Genomic DNA, 15,910 nt, shown 5'->3' on the forward strand with positions numbered 1-15,910 from the left:
GCATGAATGCAGTTTCGCGAAGTCTTCTTGGCCAATGAAGACTCTCGTAAGCTTACAAACCCACTTCCTCCCTTCCTTCTAATCATTCGATTTTCCTGCCCCGGCTGAGTAGGCGTCAAGTGTGCTACCCTGTACCTGCGACCAAGACAAATGCTGAGGAGAATGGCCGCAATGTTCCACAGCACGTTTAGATTAGTAGACTGGTCTAGTTTTTGTTATTTAGCTACTTGTGCCGACTTTCTTTTGCCTAATTAATGTTCTAATCTTTGAATAAACTGTGCTAGAATAGGTAGACAGCAAATCCAGTTCCAAGGAACTATAGCACATCACAACGGGCAATCATTGACTTGTAGTTAATGGAAAGGGAAGAGAAGATGGTCTCGAGATTCCGCAATATGTGACGGATCAATATCTTGCGTGTTTAAAACACAAATACTTGATCCTCGAGTTTACTGACCAGTCGGGCCTTCTCGAACCCAAGGCTCACGGCTGCTTTCTTCATAGCAGCGACCATCGGTGGAGGGCCGCAAAAGAGGATTTTGATATCGCGAGCCGGTTCAGGCAACCACATCTATCAAAGTAAGTCGCCTCTCCTTACAATAGATATGAAATCGGCGTACCTTCATCATTTCAGGTGTCACAAAGCCAATGCCTCCCTTCCAGCCTGTTGGGGCCTGGTTGAGTACGTAGTGAACATGGATGCAAGGGTCTTGCAGCGCTAGGGCATCCAAATCCTCCTTCAGAAGAATATCCTCGGCAGTGACATTTGCAAAGATCAAGTCCACTTCCGTCTTGTCTCCATTGCAGCGCCCACGTTGAATCGCTCGCATCACCTGCATCATCGGGGTAATCCCCGTGCCTCCAGCAATCATGCCAAAGCGTCGAACCATGTTGGGCGAGTACATAAAGGCACCCTTCGGTCCGCGCACACGAATTCGCTGGCCAATTTTAAGAGATGCAAAGTGCTGTGATATGTTGCCCTGTGGGTAGGATTTGACCAGGAGCTCAAAGTACCCACGAACTTCATCCCCCGTCAAGGGAGTATACGAGCGCACAATTTCCTTCACTGAGCCGTCTGGTTGTCGGATGAAGGCGCCCACAGACATGTGTTGGCCAATGGGGAGGCCGAGGACAGCATCTGTAGTAGGGAGATGGAAGCGATACCTGGCATTTGAACGTTAGTATTGATGGTGCTTCAGAGTAGAATTGGCATCACCTGGCAACATTGTGAGAAATGATAGTTTTCTCCTTCAACTCGAACTCTTGAAAGATATCCGGCCGTAGAACCGTCTTTTGCTCAGCTACTTCATTTGCTTCAATTTAACGAGGGTTAGTCCGACGTCATGACAGTTTATCTAGGTGAATGGCTCGGACAATTCTTACTGAACCAGAACATGAAACATCCAAGCACCACCCCAACTGCAACAACGTAGGGATTTATCATGTTTCAGAATGGTGGGTTCTTGAATGCGGCGAGGAAACGACGATATCGTCAAATTACCAAGTATGTTGGCGAATTTATCGCTGGTGACTGGTAACCTCAAGGGTGGTCTCTATTTGCCGGTCGCACTCGGAATTGACGTCGAGGTTGGCGATGCAATGGAATGCTGCTAACGAAGGGATTGGAGTTAGTCAAAGTCAATGACAGCGACCTTTAGCAACAGTATTAATACCATTGAAGCGCAAAATCGTCCCCATAGTCGGGCAATTTCCCTACTTGTTTGGTGTTAGTGACGATCAACACGACAGAGCGAGCTAGAACCAAGTCGAATCGCGTCTGTCCCCGGACCTTTCATCCGAGCCCCGCATCTTGGAGCTTATCGAGGTCGAACTTTGGACAATCAACTGGCTTGATGGAGTTTAGCTTGTGGTGATAGCTCATACCCGGTATCTTGCTCCACACAGTGGATGCCGAAGCTCCGAATCGGGTGCGAATACCCTGCGTCTGTGAACTACCGGTAGTGAAGGAGGAACGAGTCAGACGGAGGGGCCGCTTTTGATGCCCCCGTAGTACTTGCCCTTTCTTGAGGATCCCGTGGCGCCTGGTAAATAGTGCGAAGCACCCCGCTCCGCCAGCTCCGTTCACCTTGCACTCACCGTTCCTCAATTCAATTGCTCGGTGTCAGTTCACATCAATCTCTATCATCTTCCGAGACCTCTTGGATGGATGGTCCTATAACCATGGCGGCCACCAGTGCGCTGTGTTTTGCACTGGTGAGCGCTGTCGTGTACCTTCTCCTGGGATCGGCCAAGCAGCACGGAGACGAGATGAAAATCACACAGGTTAGCTCTTCGAATTAGGAATTGAGTCGGAATGAGACCACTGAAGCAATACAATAGCTCTACGTGTATCCCGTCAAAGGAATACGAGGATGTGCACTGAAGAAGGCGCTCATCGGCCCGTACGGGGTTGTCGGAGATAGGACTTTCTGTCTGCAAAAGGTCCAACGCGATGATGAAGGAGTGAAATACGATACCATGTTGATTGGCTACCACTTACAGATGGCTCTGTTTGCCGCTACATCGGTCGATTACGCAAAGGGACAGGTGGTAGTGGCGTGGAATGGACGAGGGACCGATTTCGATGTGGCAAAAGACATCACGACCCCAGACACCATTTCCTTCCCCCTGAAGCCATCCACGACTGGGTGCGAGAAGATGGAGGTGAATCTTCATGGTAGCAAAACATTGGCGTACGACATGGGCCAAGATTTGGCGACCTGGTTCGCAGACCGCCTTGGGTTTGAAGTGAGGCTTGTCTTCATAGGAGACGGTTCACGGCCAGTACTCGGATCCTTGGCGCCCAATAGCCCAGCCGGTCTGAAGCGAGCGAGGCTGATCAACCGAATCCGATCCTTTTTTCCATTCCTAGCCTACCCAGGAGAACGACTTGCTTTCAACGACATTGCACACTACCTCGTAGTCACTGAGGAGTCAAATAACGACGTGTCATCTCGGTTGGAAGACGGGTGCAAGATGGACGTGACCAAATTCCGACCGAATATTGTCGTCAAGGGCGCATCGGCGGCATATGTCGAGGACTTTTGGGGCGAATTGACCTTTGCAGGTGGCCTCAAGATGCCCCTTACCGCAAACTGCTATCGCTGCCAAAGTATCACCGTCGATTACGAGACCGGCGCTACGGCGACCGACGACCGAGGTATGGCGTGGAAAAAGTTAAACAAGAACCGAAGAGTCGATAAGGGTGCGAAATACAGTCCTGTGTTTGGGCGATATGGATACTGCTTCGGTGCTGCCACTGGTAAGACACTGGAGATTGGGCAGGGAGTTGGTGTCACGCATGTTAATTCTAACAGAACGACTTTTGGTGAGTCCCAGCAAATTCTCTCTTATTTCTTGCTCCTTGCTTCTTTTGCTGATATTGGCTCTAGATTGGCCGCACCTCACCAGCTTCGGAACCTCGCAGAAGAAGTGAGTGTGTCGACTGCGACGGAGATAACGAGTATTCGCGACAGCCAGGGTTAAAGCTCAGTGTATCCTATGAATTGTGGTATAAAAATAAAACACAAGACATTAGATCCGTTTTCTAGATGATGGGCATCTTTATCTTGCATAACGCGACAACGCGTGATGGGGGCCCGTAGAAGTGTAGACACTCCGGAACTAGTTACGAATGACAACACAAAGCCATTTATAACCCCAGGCACTAATAGATAATGTCCCCATTTACTACGCAGTGTGAAAAACATTGGAGAATTCTTGCGCAGCGTCTACCGGCGTGGGACGAGCACAGGCTAGCCTCATGTTAACATCGGAGTCTGCGTCTGGACCAGATGAGGAGCCAGGGACTTTACGATGAGGGAAAGGGTCATTAGCTCCGGTAAAATGACGCAAAATGACCTTGCTTCGACATGTGAGGTATATTCGTACAAATGTGGCCATCCTTTTGCCTGCATTTGGGCGGCGTCCCATGATCCAGGTTGGATTTCAACGATCTGGCCTGGGGGTTATTTGGTCAATTTGGAACCAATTGATCTGGTTCAATACTAACAGGGCGACACATAGCAATTTACATTTAAAACTGTTTTTCTTCATGACACTCTCCCCTCTTAGGTAATGTCACGGTCCATCCTCGCATATACTGGACCTGCACCATGACGTTCTAGGTAACTAGATTGACCACGAAATTTCTTGGCGAGAGTCGATCAACAGGCAATTTTAAGCCAACGCCTCAATGAAAGGAATACTACCTTCATTACCATAGATATAAATTAGACACCTAGATATGCACATCGCCATTGGAGAGATCATCCACAGCAGACAGCTTCATCATTAACTCCCACCTCCTTTTCTACAGTTCCACCTCACGAAAATGGCGGCTCAATTCTTCAACTACCCTGGCACTGAGACCAACGCCACCGAATACCACTATTCCCAAGCCGTTAAACTGGGCAACGTCGTGAAGACTTCGGGACAAGGCGGCTGGGATGAACAAGGCAACATTATTCCTGTTTTGGACAAGCAAATAGAAGCGGCCTTCGACAATGTTCTCAAGGCTCTCAAGGCAGTAGATGCTTCGCTATCATTTGACAGCATCTACTCCATTCGTTCGTACCATCTAGACATGGACTCAAGCTTCGATACCATGACGTCAACCTTCAAGCGGATCTTTCCTAACCACCGACCAACGTGGACATGCATCCAAATCGGAAAGCTGGGGCTGGAGGGTATGCAGGTGGAAATTGAGGTCGAGGCATTGATTGGATGAAGGAGGCATGCCAGGATGGGCCAGGGGTGGTGGACTTGAGCTGTGGCCCTGGGTTAAGGGTTGAAGCTCCACCAGGGCGGCCGGCCTATGGGATCACGTCAGTTGTACATTATTCCTAGTCTATCTCGCCGGCATTTGCCCCAGATTTACCCTGATAGCTGCATCTGAACTTGTTCCGAATCCGTCATTAGTGTAAGCCGAGTGGCATGGGACGGATGAAGGTTCGTGGAGTCATCGGCCGGGATATCTCTGGCATGCCCCCCTGCCCGACCTCGTGGGATATCTGTGGGGAGAGCTGCGTACTGTTCATGGCCGTGCTCTTGGTACCGTAAGATAGTCATCTAGATGGTCGATTTACTTTCCAATCGGGGTAGACTGATTGAAGTCACTCTACACCAATGGCGTGTCTTTCACTTGACCTGAAAGATGTCTGTATTGGCAATATATAACCAGATAGGGGGTCAAGGCAATCTCAATCCTTGATCCCATCAAATTTCACCTTACTTTAATTTCCCAGCACCTTCACCATGTCTAAACTATTTACCCTCGAGGATGTCGCCAAGCAATCTACAGACAAGGGAGGTCTCATTGTCATCGACAAACTCGTCTACGACATCACAAACTACATGTCCCAACACCCGTAAGTGCTGTCAATATTAGCTGGGAATTCATACATGCTAAAGAACATTTTCATTTACGTAGTGGTGGAGACGATATTCTGGTAGAGGTGCTTGGCCAAGATGCAAGTGAGGGGTTCCACGAAGTGGGCCACAGCGCCGAGGCGATGGAAGCGCTGAAGGAGCTCAAAGTTGGAGAACTGGACACGACGCCTGTGGTACGGGTAAAGGAGATGAAGGTTCTCAATTTGAGAGGTTTTTCGCTGACTCAATCACAAAAGATTACCACCAAATCCTTGCAAAAGTCGTCTTTTTCCGTGGCGCAATTGTTTTCTGCAGCGGGGGTTGTGGCATTGTCACTGGGAGCCATGTTTCTGCGACACCACGTCCAGAACCCATTTAGTCAAGCAAAAGAGTAAAAGGAGTCGAGAATCGAGGTAATCCAGTTAAATACAATTGAAACATCGTCTGCGGCCTCTTCTCTTGCTTATTTGAGCCTGCCCCAAGAACCTCGTGAACAAGACCGCTGTGGCATCGCGGTATCTCGCATCAACCTTCTTCTCCGGGATCAACACCCCCGCACACGCAAGACATTGGCGCCAGGCTAAACGACCCCTGTTTGTCGTAGTGGATGCGAGCGCAGTGCATTAGCGGTTGGCCCAATTTCTTTCCGGATCTGGAAGGATTCGTGGCGACGTGGCAGTGCGGATTGCCGAGACACGCATGCGCGGGCCGAAGCCGAAGGCCTTCTCACGCCGTGATAGGAATGAGAAAACGAGAGGCCTATCGATATGCCGAAAGCGGCGTCCCACGTGGATAATCTCTGGCATATTAAGTAGCACCGGGCCGCCTTGGAACCGGGAATCCTACATCATCGTTCACTCTTACGCTCCCCGCATTCACCGCGCAAGACTTCAATCATGTCTCTCCAGGTCGACCTCACGGCCCCAAACGGGCGCAAGATCACGCTGCCCACCGGCCTGTTCATCAACAACGAGTTTGTCGCGTCAAGCTCAGGGAAGAAGATCACCACCATCAACCCCAGGTATGTACCTCCACGATTCAGACGTCTCCAATTGAAGTCACTAACCATTCTCATAGCGATGAAACCGAAATCACCCAAGTCGAAGCTGCCTCCGCCGCCGATGTCGATACTGCAGTCAAGGCCGCCCGCGCCGCATTCAACTCTCCCGCGTGGGCTGAAATTTCAAACACCGAACGCGGCGCGCTCATGTTCAAGTTCGCCGACCTCATCGAGCAGAACAAGGAGACCCTCGCCACTCTGGAGACTTGGGACAACGGAAAGCCGTATGCGGTTGCTCTGGAAGAGGATCTTGGCGAGGTCCTCATGACTCTCCGATACTACGCCGGATGGGCCGACAAGATCCACGGCCAGACCATCCCCACCACCCCTCAAAAGTTCGCCTACACTCTCAAGCAGCCCCTGGGTGTGTGCGGTCAGATTATCCCCTGGAACTATCCCCTTGCCATGGCCGCGTGGAAGCTGGGTCCCGCGCTGGCTTGCGGCAACACGGTTGTGATGAAGCCTGCCGAGCAGACGCCGCTCTCGATCCTGTTCCTCGCCACACTCATCCCCAAGGCGGGCTTCCCTCCGGGCGTCATCAACATCGTCAACGGCTTTGGAAGGGAGGCTGGCGAGGCCCTCGTTTCCCACACCGACGTCGATAAGATTGCCTTTACTGGATCTACCATTACCGGCCGAGCAGTCATGAAGTCAGCCAGCATCAACCTCAAGAACATTACCCTCGAGACCGGCGGCAAGTCGCCCCTGTTGGTATTCAAGGATGCAGACCTCGACCAAGCCGCCAAATGGGGCCATGTCGGCATTATGAGCAACCAGGGCCAGATTTGCACCGCCACCTCCCGCATCTTGGTCCAGCAGGAAGTGTTTGACGAGTACGTGACTCGCTTCCAGAAGATCGTCTCTGAGCACAAGGTCGGAAACCCCTTTGACGAGGATACTTTCCAAGGACCCCAGGTTACCAAGGCTCAGTATGAGAGAATCTTGAGCTACATTGACGCTGGAAAGAGTGAGGGCGCCAAGCTCGTCACTGGCGGAGTCGCCCATAAGAACGTCGGCGGCAAGGGCTTCTATGTCGAGCCCACTGTCTTCTCAGATGTCAAGGAGGACATGAAGATCTTCCAAGAAGAGGTCTTTGGACCTTTTGTCTCCATCACTCCCTTCACAACAGAGGCAGAGGCCATCCGACTTGCCAACAGCACCTCATACGGTCTCGGCTCTGCAGTCTTTACTCGGGACATTGAGCGGGCGCACCGCGTCGCTGGTAGACTAGAGGCCGGCATGGTTTGGATTAACAGCTCTAACGACTCTGACGTAAGGGTTCCGTTTGGTGGAGTTAAGCAGAGTGGTATTGGCAGGGAGCTTGGAGAGGCTGGTCTTGCGGCTTACACCCAGACCAAGGCTGTTCACGTCAACATGGGGCTTATGTTGTGATTAAGATTAAACAAGGGTCACCCAAATATGAATCAAATTGTCGTCAATTTCCATGGCATTCAGAATATCAAACTATTGAAATCGTGCAGTCGTAAGATAGAATCCTTTGTGTGGCCATTCTGTGATATGCAGCAACCTACGGTTGTTTGACAGTAGGACGCCCATAGTCACATACCCAAAACGCCCACTTAACTTATTTGTTTTACAGCTATTTTTGAGACCCAAGAAACCAGCAGAGTTGGCGTTATAGAATGATGGCTTCAGGATTTAATTCGGCAAACATTTCTGCCCATGTCACATTGGGAACATCCATCTTCCATATCCCTTCCAGCGCTACACTCAGCGATTGGATGGATGCAAAACGGATCTCATCGTGTATGATGCTCACCATGTTACGGACCCCTTTTTGTTGCTTGGGGGATTGTGCATGGGCACCCGCGATACAGAGCGGCAGGAGGATGCAGTTCAAGACCTTTGACGGCCGTTTGATTCCAAAGATGCAATCCAGGCATGATTGGGTGTGTTGTTGGACGAGGGGGTGGTGGATGGCAAGGCCGCAGATGGCCCTGTACAGATAGATGAGGGCGCCGTGTTGAAAAGCTCGTATCAAGGCATAGGCGTGAGTTGCCTCTAGGTCTTTCTCACCGGGGTCTTCGGGGTCAGCCAACGGGCTATCGAGGTCTTCCACAGCGAGCGGCGCATACAAGGGTTGCAGGGCAGCTTCAAACTGCCGGATTCGAGAAATCGAGAACTCTTCTTGCATGGTGCTTGTGGCATCGAGGTAAAAGGCCATGCTGGCGAGTTCGCGGAACACGGCCGAGAGGGAGTGCCGTCCGAAGGAGTCTTGACCCCACCAGACCGGGCCGTTGTCGATGGATTCCCAGACGGTTGGAGGAAACGCCGGCGGGCGGCCCTTGAGTATTGCTGATCCGAGGTCGGCCGACAGGAACTCGGTGAGCAGCAAGTGCAGCGGATCCTGTCCGGTGTCGAGGGCTGCTGTGATGCCGCCGAGCCGGTCGACTATGGCGAGGACTCCGTCACGATGGCTGGATGTGGACGCCGATGCTTCAACACACTCGAGGAAGCCATCGTGGAAATACAGGAGCAGCACGGCGAACAGCAGCGTCTGCAGCGGGCCGTCGCCCTTGGCACAGAAGCCGTCCACCTCGACCCGCAGCGCCGCGAGGCATTCGAGCCGCTTCACGTTCAAGATGCTGCGGCTGTTGCGGCCGTCCTGCAGCCAGCGATGGGCATCGGCCAGCACGCACGTCGCCAGCAGCACCACGCGATGCTCCAGCGCCACCAAGATGGGCGCGGTACATGGCTCCGCGGCCGTCGTCATCAGCGGCCAGAAGCGGCCGTGGAAGTAGTCGAGCGCGCGCTTCTCGTAGACGGCCAGCGACGCCGCGAGCTGCTCGTCGCGGTTGATGGCGCGGTACATGGGCGGCACGGCGACGGCGGGCCGCGTGCTCCAGCGGATCAGGCGCGTGTTGTAGTCGCATGTTGCGCCGACGAGGCCGCATCGCATGCACACGGGCTTGGTGAGGTCGCACTTGATGCGGCGCTTCTTGCAGGGCCAGCAGGAGCCTTCGACGACGCGCACTCGAGGCTTGCCCATGGTGACAGGGTTGTATACGGGCGGGAGGTTGATTGATGGATGGATAGATGGGTTGTAAGGCGGAAGTAAGTGGAGCAAGGGGACCTGATGGATAGCATGAGTCTGGGGTCTTGGTCGTTATCATGACCGAGCATAGAGCTGTCTAGTCTAGATTCCAAGCCTCTAGGCCTCTAAGCTATCCAGGGTTGGCCTTCCAAAGACTAACGCCTTGCTTATGAACCTGTCCATATACTAGAGTCAATCATCCACGAAGATATGACGTACCAGCCCTGTAGATTGGCTGAGTTGCGAGGCCACGGCGCTGTCCAGGATGCACCGGCAATGCGGGGATAGTGGCATTTCCCGCAGCGCCCGCTTCCTCGCACTAGATGCCCTCGCAACCATCTTATCGAGGGTCCACTTAAGTTGGGCAATCAAGTTCCCATATTGGGACTAGGTCCTTTTGATAGCAGGGCTCTCCACGGCAGTTCAGCCCCTCACGGAGCTGCGGACTCGGTCTCGAAGCCGCTTGTCGGAGCATTTCCGGCTCCGCGAGTCGAGCAACTCCGGATCCTCCAATAATGAGCTTCTCAACCACAATCAAACTCGTGTAGAGCCATCAAGGTCGGTGTTTAGGACTCAGACTCGGGACCGAGAGATCTAGGGAAACGGCCACAATCGGCCATCGTCGTCACCAAGTTCAATTCCAGCTCCGGCCGCGAATCTTCGGTCTCAAGCACGTAAAAATTGAAACATCATCGTGGTGAGGCGTAAATAAGTGTTCAATACTGGGAAATAATAACCCGCATTGCCATTGATATACTAGCTAGTTGCCTCCATCCTCTGCGTCGGCAAAACATCCGCATCGTGCCGAATCCATTTATGGCAGATAATTCAATTAAATACCAAGTGTAAATTAACGAACGGTCAATGGGCAGTCGCTCCGTAACTTTCAACCAGCCTCCAGTACGAAGCTGCCGACGATCGCCGAAGAGATTTGCCAAAGATGATCATGAAGATGCAGAAGCACCAAAACACCGTCCCCAAGATGGCAATCAGAATAAAGGCATTTCGAAGACCGAGATTGGTGATGATGGGAACGACAGCGTAGCTGAAAGCAAAGCCTAATGCTTGTTAGTCTTGAATAATTTCGCTTGGCCAGAAAAACTCACCCATCAGGTTGCGAATCAAAATGGCCGAAACCAACCCTTCTCCAGCCATCTCCTTGTAGCTGTCGAGAATGTATGTGAGTGCGAGACTCGAACCAATCGGCAGTGTGACAGAAATAAGACCCAGGCCAAACACAATTCCAACCCAGTGGATGCTGTATGAAGCTCCTACGCCGTAGAGGAGACAACCGGCAGGATGAGCAACAATGGCAACTACGCACACGTAAAGGCGGTGCTCGGGCTCCATGATACCTCCATTGCGGCGAGCAAGCTTAAGAGTCACAATATCAGACAACCACCCCGAAAGGAAACAGCCAATACTGACGCCAATGAAGCAGGCGAGGTATGCGAGACCAATCGTGTTGGCGCTGAAGTTGTAAGGCGCGTTGCTGAGAATCAGCGCCAGAGAACCGCCAACGACATTGTACCAGGACAGGATTCCGCCCACGAGGATTCCGGCAAAGACCATGCCAGGATACCTGTACAGTTGGAAGGGAAGGAAGAAGAGCTTGAAGGTATTCGGCTGGCGCGGATCGCGAAGGCCCCACATCTTCATCTTCTCGCTGCGCGTCTTTGTCTTTTCCGAGGATAGATCCACAGAGTTGTTCTCGATCGATCTCGTCACTGAGGCTTGGTCGGGGGAAGATGACGTGGACTTGGTCTCATCGGGAAAATCCATTTGAATCTTCTTCTCCATCGCGCTCAGGTCGCCGGCGGGGTTTGCCTCCGCGATGCCGATGATTTCGGGCTGCGCGGTGGGTCGATAGTACATGGTCTCCTCGAAGAAGAAGAAGGTGACGATTGCGGTGCCGCCTCCAATGATGGCCATGATGTACTGGATCCAACGCCACCCCAGGGCCTCAGCAACGAATCCCGACGCCACCGGAGCGAGGAAAGCAGCGCCCCAGAGCGTCCAGCAGTACAAGCCCATGTAGAAGCCTCGGTCGTGGGTGTAGAAGACGTCGCCGATGATGACCTCGATCAACGTCTCCATGGGGGAGGAAACAACGCCCACGATGATTCTGTTGGCGTAGAACTCGCCCTTCGTCTTGACATAGGCCGACCAGAGAGTAACAAGCGTGGTTAGCACAATGGACACAACCAAGACCGGGCGTCGTCCATAGTTCAATGCCAAGCATTGGGTAAGCAGAGTGCCCCAGCCGAGGAAAAGATACATGAGGCCGTTGCCGGTGCTGAGGTCTGCCACCGAGATGCCAGTATCAGCCTCGATCAGCACATAGGCTGGAGACAGGCCGGAGATCATGGCCGCGGCAAAGAAACACCAGGACATGGCGCAAAAGACGTTTTGCATCTTTCGCGGCTGGGTCCATCGCAGAGGATCATCCGGGTGGTCGCTTGGCTGGGGGACAAGGACAATATCATGGTGGTCTTTTCCGTGCTTGACGTTGAGGATGCCTTCGGCGTCAACCAGCTGCACGGTTCCGGGGACTGGAACGTTGAGCGGCATCTTGAGAGGGTGACTGAGAAATTAATGATGCAGTTTTCACCATGTAATTATGTATGCGTGATTGAAGCTGAAAGAGGGAGCTGCGAGACAGTTGTGATGTTGGTTGAAAGGGCCAAACTGTGGACTATTAAATGTTTCAATCCGCACAACCCGTCCCAGTCTCCCGGATACAACCCCAACCGGTTCCCATGGATGCGGCCAGCCAAGACGCCGCTACTTCGCCGTCGCCCTTCTCCGCGTGACAAAGTTTCGTGGTTAAACTTGATCCGGTAAGCGGATAGGCAAGCTTGGGTCTTGCGGCGTAGTCTGGCCAGTGCTTAACCCATGAGGCCGTCCAAGACTGTGGGGTAATGGCTACTGTGCTTTGCCTCACCGATTAGAATGTATCCCTGTTCGCAAGGATATCTAGTCGTATCGGTAGTTTACGCTACGGACAGACAAGGTCCCTGGGATAGATTGTGGAGTACCAACCCTAAGCATGGACAAGCCCTCCTCTATCAGGACGCGTGCTTGGGCGCTGTCTATCTTGTATCTGCGCCCTTGCGACCATCCTACATGACTCGATCCTAGGATGACAATCTTGGTCCACGCTATGTCCACTTTAGGCATCCAGATGGTCAACTCTAAGTACACCATGGCAATTGGATCCACCCTCGATAAGACCCGAGCTAGCATCTGGTGCACCCTTTGCCAAACACCAATCGAGGCCTTGGTTCATACGGAACTTAGAGATACTAACGATGCGTGATAGACGCACTAGGAGCAGCCTGTTTGGTCAAGATTTAATACTGTGTTCGATGAGAAATTGGTCTTTGAGATGGACGTCTAGATTGGTCAAATTATGTTCCTTTTTGGACAAGGTGTTCCTACTACGTTAAACTTCCCCATCACATCTGCAATTGACAACTGTTGACGTAATGAACCTTTGTGAATTAGTCAATTGAATAAGGATCGAAATTGAACTGGTTCAACCCCCCGATTTCCTGACTTATGAGCGCTCTGGATTAAGTGCTCTGGACTAAAGGAGTGATGGCATGAAGCTTGACGCGAAAAGTACTACAGGATAGTAATGGGTCTCCCACCAAGCACCCTCTCCGATTTGTGGTGGATGGAGTGACGAGATTGGATTTAATCATGCGGTTTTTTTATCAATTACAAATGTACTGCTGCGAAACGGGTCAATTGGTGAGCATGACTACTCCTAGCATCGGCTATTTGGGGCCGCTTAAGCGAGGTCAGTGAAGCGTCAGCTCGGGGCCAAGATTGCCATCTCCAGCAGGGTCCTGAAAGAGTTATCAGATCTACCCAGCAAGGAATGACTTGATGAGTTCCACTTGGAATCTTTAATTTGTCCAAGTCTCTCATGCCAATAGGAGGTGCTCGCTGCGACAAGGATGGCTCATCAATTCGAATGAACCCATGCTCGTACCAAATAACAAAATTACAAGTCTAAAGCGCGAAATAAGATTATAAATAATTCATTCAAATACACAGGCTGCGAGAGACAGCTCCCCTATGAAACTGTGGCAGATACCCCCCTTCTCTCCTGAACCATCACCAGAGGCGACTAATCACCGTTAAATTATTTAGACTCCTCCACTGTGTTCTGGGGCAACATGAATCCAGAAAAGAAACTGTCGATTGACCCGTAGTCATCAATCTTACCGACGTACGAAATGTACTGATCCGGTCGAAGAACAACAACACACCCTTCGTCACGGCTAATGCCGAAATTTTGGTACAGCTGCCCGTGGCCCTCATGGTATGACTCGTCGTCGACAAAGACCTTGTTATAATCCCAACCCTCAACCTCATCATACGGCCGAAGAACGTCGGGAAAGTCAAAGATGTCCACGTCGGCTCGCTTCGCCGCATGGACGGTGAGCACCTCGATGACTGAATCATAGCGCGAACCAGCGGGCCTGAAGCGGTTGAGGAATGACGAGGGGCCGGACATGGCTTCGCAGAGGCTGTTCATTCTGTCCTTTTGGGCTGTCTTGCTGACGTCTCCTGGAAAGAGGATTACTCGCCAAGTGCCATTGCTCCGAAGTAGCTCCTGAAGCTGCCATGGACGAGCATCGGACTGATTCAATACTTTGACGCTTGGAATTCTTTGGCCAATGTTGAGTTCAGTCGCAAGAGGGTGAGATCTGGCGACATCACCCGCCGCGTTCACTGGTGCATCCGGCTTGGAAACGATTGCACTCTTGTCGTAATCAACGGCTATTCCAGAGTTAGCATGAAGTCGTGGAACCAACAATGCATCGTACCAATTCCACTTGCGAATAGATTTCCCTTCTGGAAAGCATTCTTGAACTCCTCCATGCTAATGCCTTCCTCGTCCATGATGTCTCTAGCTGGACGACCAGAAAAGAGGCGAGAAAACTTGTGATCGAAGTTGATGAGGGCGTGCGCGATGGCCTTGCGCTCACTCTCGTACGTCTTGAGGATTGACCGATCTGCAACACCTTTGACGACATTCGCGAGTTTCCAACCAAGGTTGTATGCTATAAGTCAAGCTGTCAGCAATTTCGTCCCCAAAGCGCTGGGATCTGGGAGTAGGAGAAGGGAGCTCACAGTCTTGCATGCTGACATTCATTCCTTGACCAGCCTTGGGACTGTCCAGTCGTTTTGTTAGCGTTACCTGTTATCAAACGCAATCTTCAATGCTTTAACGAACCTGTGGGTGTGCACAGCATCACCAGCTAAGAAGACTCTGTCGTGCACGCCAAAACTGGAGCCCACACGTTGGCCAATTTGATACGCCGTCCACCAATCCAGCTTGCGGTAATCAAGCTTGTACGGAGCAATGATACGCTGGGCGGACTCCAAGATGACCTCTGGCGTGATCCCTGAACGATCGGTGCGAGAATCTTGCTCGCCAATCTTTTCCGTCGTGGTAAGCTGGATATACAAGCGCACCAGTTTGTTTTCGCGCGGGATGACCATGATGCTTCCGGAACTGGCCGAGTGGATGGCACAGCGCATGCGGATATCGGGGAAGTCGGTAATGGGGACGATGTCAAGTACTCCCCAGATGTAGTCTGTCGACTCACCTTCGAGCTTGAGGCCGATCTCCTTCCGCACCCATGAATGAGCGCCGTCGGCACCAACGACGTACTTGGCCTTGACGACTTCGGTAGTATTGGCCTTCTCGTTGAGCTCAGCGGCTTTGAGTAGGTCTGCGGTATCATCGGCTGCGAGGTTGCTGCGGAAAAGGCCATCCTGCACCGAGGAGCCATTGGACATGGTGGCAGTCTGCTTCGGCGTCGACTCCTCCTCGCCGAGATGTCGGAGTTGGACGGTGACAGGATAAGCATCTGGATCCTCGACAGTGGCAGTGTCAATTTCCAGGCTGGTGGGCAAAACGCCGCGCTCAACAGAGACAGCTCCCTCGCTGAAGTCCTTCATGGCATCGAGAAAGAAACGTTCGATTCGGCCTTGGTGCAACACGACCTGCTGGAAGCGGCTGATTCCGGGAATAGTATCGGCGATGCGTGAAGACCGTTGAATGACACCATCCTTGTCGGGGTTCCAGAGGCAAATCTCCAGCATGTGGTTTGACTCGATCCAGGCTCGATGGCCAAAGCCAAATGAGTCAAATATCTCCAAAGTACGGCATTGCAGACCGTCGGCCTGACCGTTGAAGATCTAATCCAAAATGAGCGGCTGGGTGGTTCCGATTAAAGGCATCCAAAACTCACCTTGGTGCCTCTCTTGTCGACAATTCGAGTCTTAACGCCACACTTTGCCAACCACGTCGCCATCATCAACCCAGCCGGGCCGGCTCCAACGATGAGCACGTCAACATGATCCGCCGCCTTGCCCTGCATGGTGGTAGTCTTTAGGATGTG

General features: G+C 52.1%; 8 protein-coding genes across 8 annotated transcripts; 4 read left to right on the forward strand and 4 right to left on the reverse strand.

Annotated features, from left to right (window-relative positions):
* Window positions 1–278: 278 nt before the first annotated feature.
* BGZ61DRAFT_456083 (nitrate reductase) lies at window positions 279–1,694 on the reverse strand. Its single transcript, XM_046246460.1, has 4 exons — window positions 1,384–1,694; window positions 1,217–1,313; window positions 621–1,164; window positions 279–571 (listed from the first exon to the last, which is right to left on the reverse strand). Exons 1-4 carry the CDS (start codon window positions 1,442–1,444, stop codon window positions 422–424), a joined length of 852 nt encoding a protein of 283 aa, XP_046101493.1. The 5' UTR covers window positions 1,445–1,694; the 3' UTR covers window positions 279–421.
* Window positions 1,695–2,181: 487 nt separating this feature from the next.
* On the forward strand, window positions 2,182–3,436 carry BGZ61DRAFT_535006 (uncharacterized protein; the record flags this gene model as incomplete). Its single annotated transcript, XM_046254220.1, has 3 exons — window positions 2,182–2,283; window positions 2,341–3,328; window positions 3,393–3,436. 3 exons carry the CDS (start codon window positions 2,182–2,184, stop codon window positions 3,434–3,436), a joined length of 1,134 nt encoding a protein of 377 aa, XP_046101494.1.
* An 897-nt stretch (window positions 3,437–4,333) lies between these two features.
* Window positions 4,334–4,729, forward strand: BGZ61DRAFT_535007 (endoribonuclease L-PSP; the record flags this gene model as incomplete). Its single annotated transcript, XM_046254221.1, has 1 exon — window positions 4,334–4,729. One exon carries the CDS (start codon window positions 4,334–4,336, stop codon window positions 4,727–4,729), a length of 396 nt encoding a protein of 131 aa, XP_046101495.1.
* Window positions 4,730–5,256: 527 nt separating this feature from the next.
* Window positions 5,257–5,765, forward strand: BGZ61DRAFT_535008 (cytochrome b5; the record flags this gene model as incomplete). Its single annotated transcript, XM_046254222.1, has 3 exons — window positions 5,257–5,369; window positions 5,432–5,564; window positions 5,628–5,765. 3 exons carry the CDS (start codon window positions 5,257–5,259, stop codon window positions 5,763–5,765), a joined length of 384 nt encoding a protein of 127 aa, XP_046101496.1.
* Window positions 5,766–6,222: 457 nt separating this feature from the next.
* BGZ61DRAFT_424829 (aldehyde dehydrogenase) lies at window positions 6,223–7,890 on the forward strand. The gene is made up of 2 exons (XM_046243614.1): window positions 6,223–6,391; window positions 6,448–7,890. Exons 1-2 carry the CDS (start codon window positions 6,267–6,269, stop codon window positions 7,820–7,822), a joined length of 1,500 nt encoding a protein of 499 aa, XP_046101497.1. The 5' UTR covers window positions 6,223–6,266; the 3' UTR covers window positions 7,823–7,890.
* Window positions 7,891–8,066: 176 nt separating this feature from the next.
* On the reverse strand, window positions 8,067–9,440 carry BGZ61DRAFT_358025 (fungal-specific transcription factor domain-containing protein; the record flags this gene model as incomplete). The annotated part of the gene is made up of 1 exon (XM_046240931.1): window positions 8,067–9,440. One exon carries the CDS (start codon window positions 9,438–9,440, stop codon window positions 8,067–8,069), a length of 1,374 nt encoding a protein of 457 aa, XP_046101498.1.
* A 906-nt stretch (window positions 9,441–10,346) lies between these two features.
* BGZ61DRAFT_495958 (major facilitator superfamily domain-containing protein) lies at window positions 10,347–12,056 on the reverse strand (the record flags this gene model as incomplete). Its single annotated transcript, XM_046250959.1, has 2 exons — window positions 10,347–10,543; window positions 10,592–12,056. The coding sequence occupies 2 exons, from the start codon at window positions 12,054–12,056 to the stop codon at window positions 10,347–10,349; spliced, it is 1,662 nt and encodes a 553-aa protein (XP_046101499.1).
* Window positions 12,057–13,638: 1,582 nt separating this feature from the next.
* Window positions 13,639–15,889, reverse strand: BGZ61DRAFT_357810 (FAD binding domain-containing protein; the record flags this gene model as incomplete). The annotated part of the gene is made up of 5 exons (XM_046240909.1): window positions 13,639–14,279; window positions 14,327–14,563; window positions 14,634–14,674; window positions 14,737–15,707; window positions 15,761–15,889. 5 exons carry the CDS (start codon window positions 15,887–15,889, stop codon window positions 13,639–13,641), a joined length of 2,019 nt encoding a protein of 672 aa, XP_046101500.1.
* Between the last annotated feature and the right edge of the window lie 21 nt (window positions 15,890–15,910).

This window comes from Ilyonectria robusta (genome assembly GCF_021365365.1).
Source record: "Ilyonectria robusta strain PMI_751 chromosome Unknown BGZ61scaffold_16, whole genome shotgun sequence".
Taxonomy (NCBI): domain Eukaryota; kingdom Fungi; phylum Ascomycota; class Sordariomycetes; order Hypocreales; family Nectriaceae; genus Ilyonectria; species Ilyonectria robusta.

Excerpts from the sequence above, each read along its gene's own strand:
- BGZ61DRAFT_424829 (XM_046243614.1), top strand. The coding sequence starts at position 6,267 with ATGTCTCTCCAGGTCGACCTCACGGCCCCAAACGGGCGCAAGATCACG. Across the intron at positions 6,392-6,447 it reads ATCACCACCATCAACCCCAG|CGATGAAACCGAAATCACCC; the intron begins GTATGTACCTCC and ends CCATTCTCATAG.
- BGZ61DRAFT_456083 (XM_046246460.1), bottom strand. The coding sequence starts at position 1,444 with ATGATAAATCCCTACGTTGTTGCAGTTGGGGTGGTGCTTGGATGTTTC. Across the intron at positions 1,165-1,216 it reads ATTTCTCACAATGTTGCCAG|GTATCGCTTCCATCTCCCTA; the intron begins GTGATGCCAATT and ends TTCAAATGCCAG. Across the intron at positions 572-620 it reads TGACACCTGAAATGATGAAG|ATGTGGTTGCCTGAACCGGC; the intron begins GTACGCCGATTT and ends TTACTTTGATAG.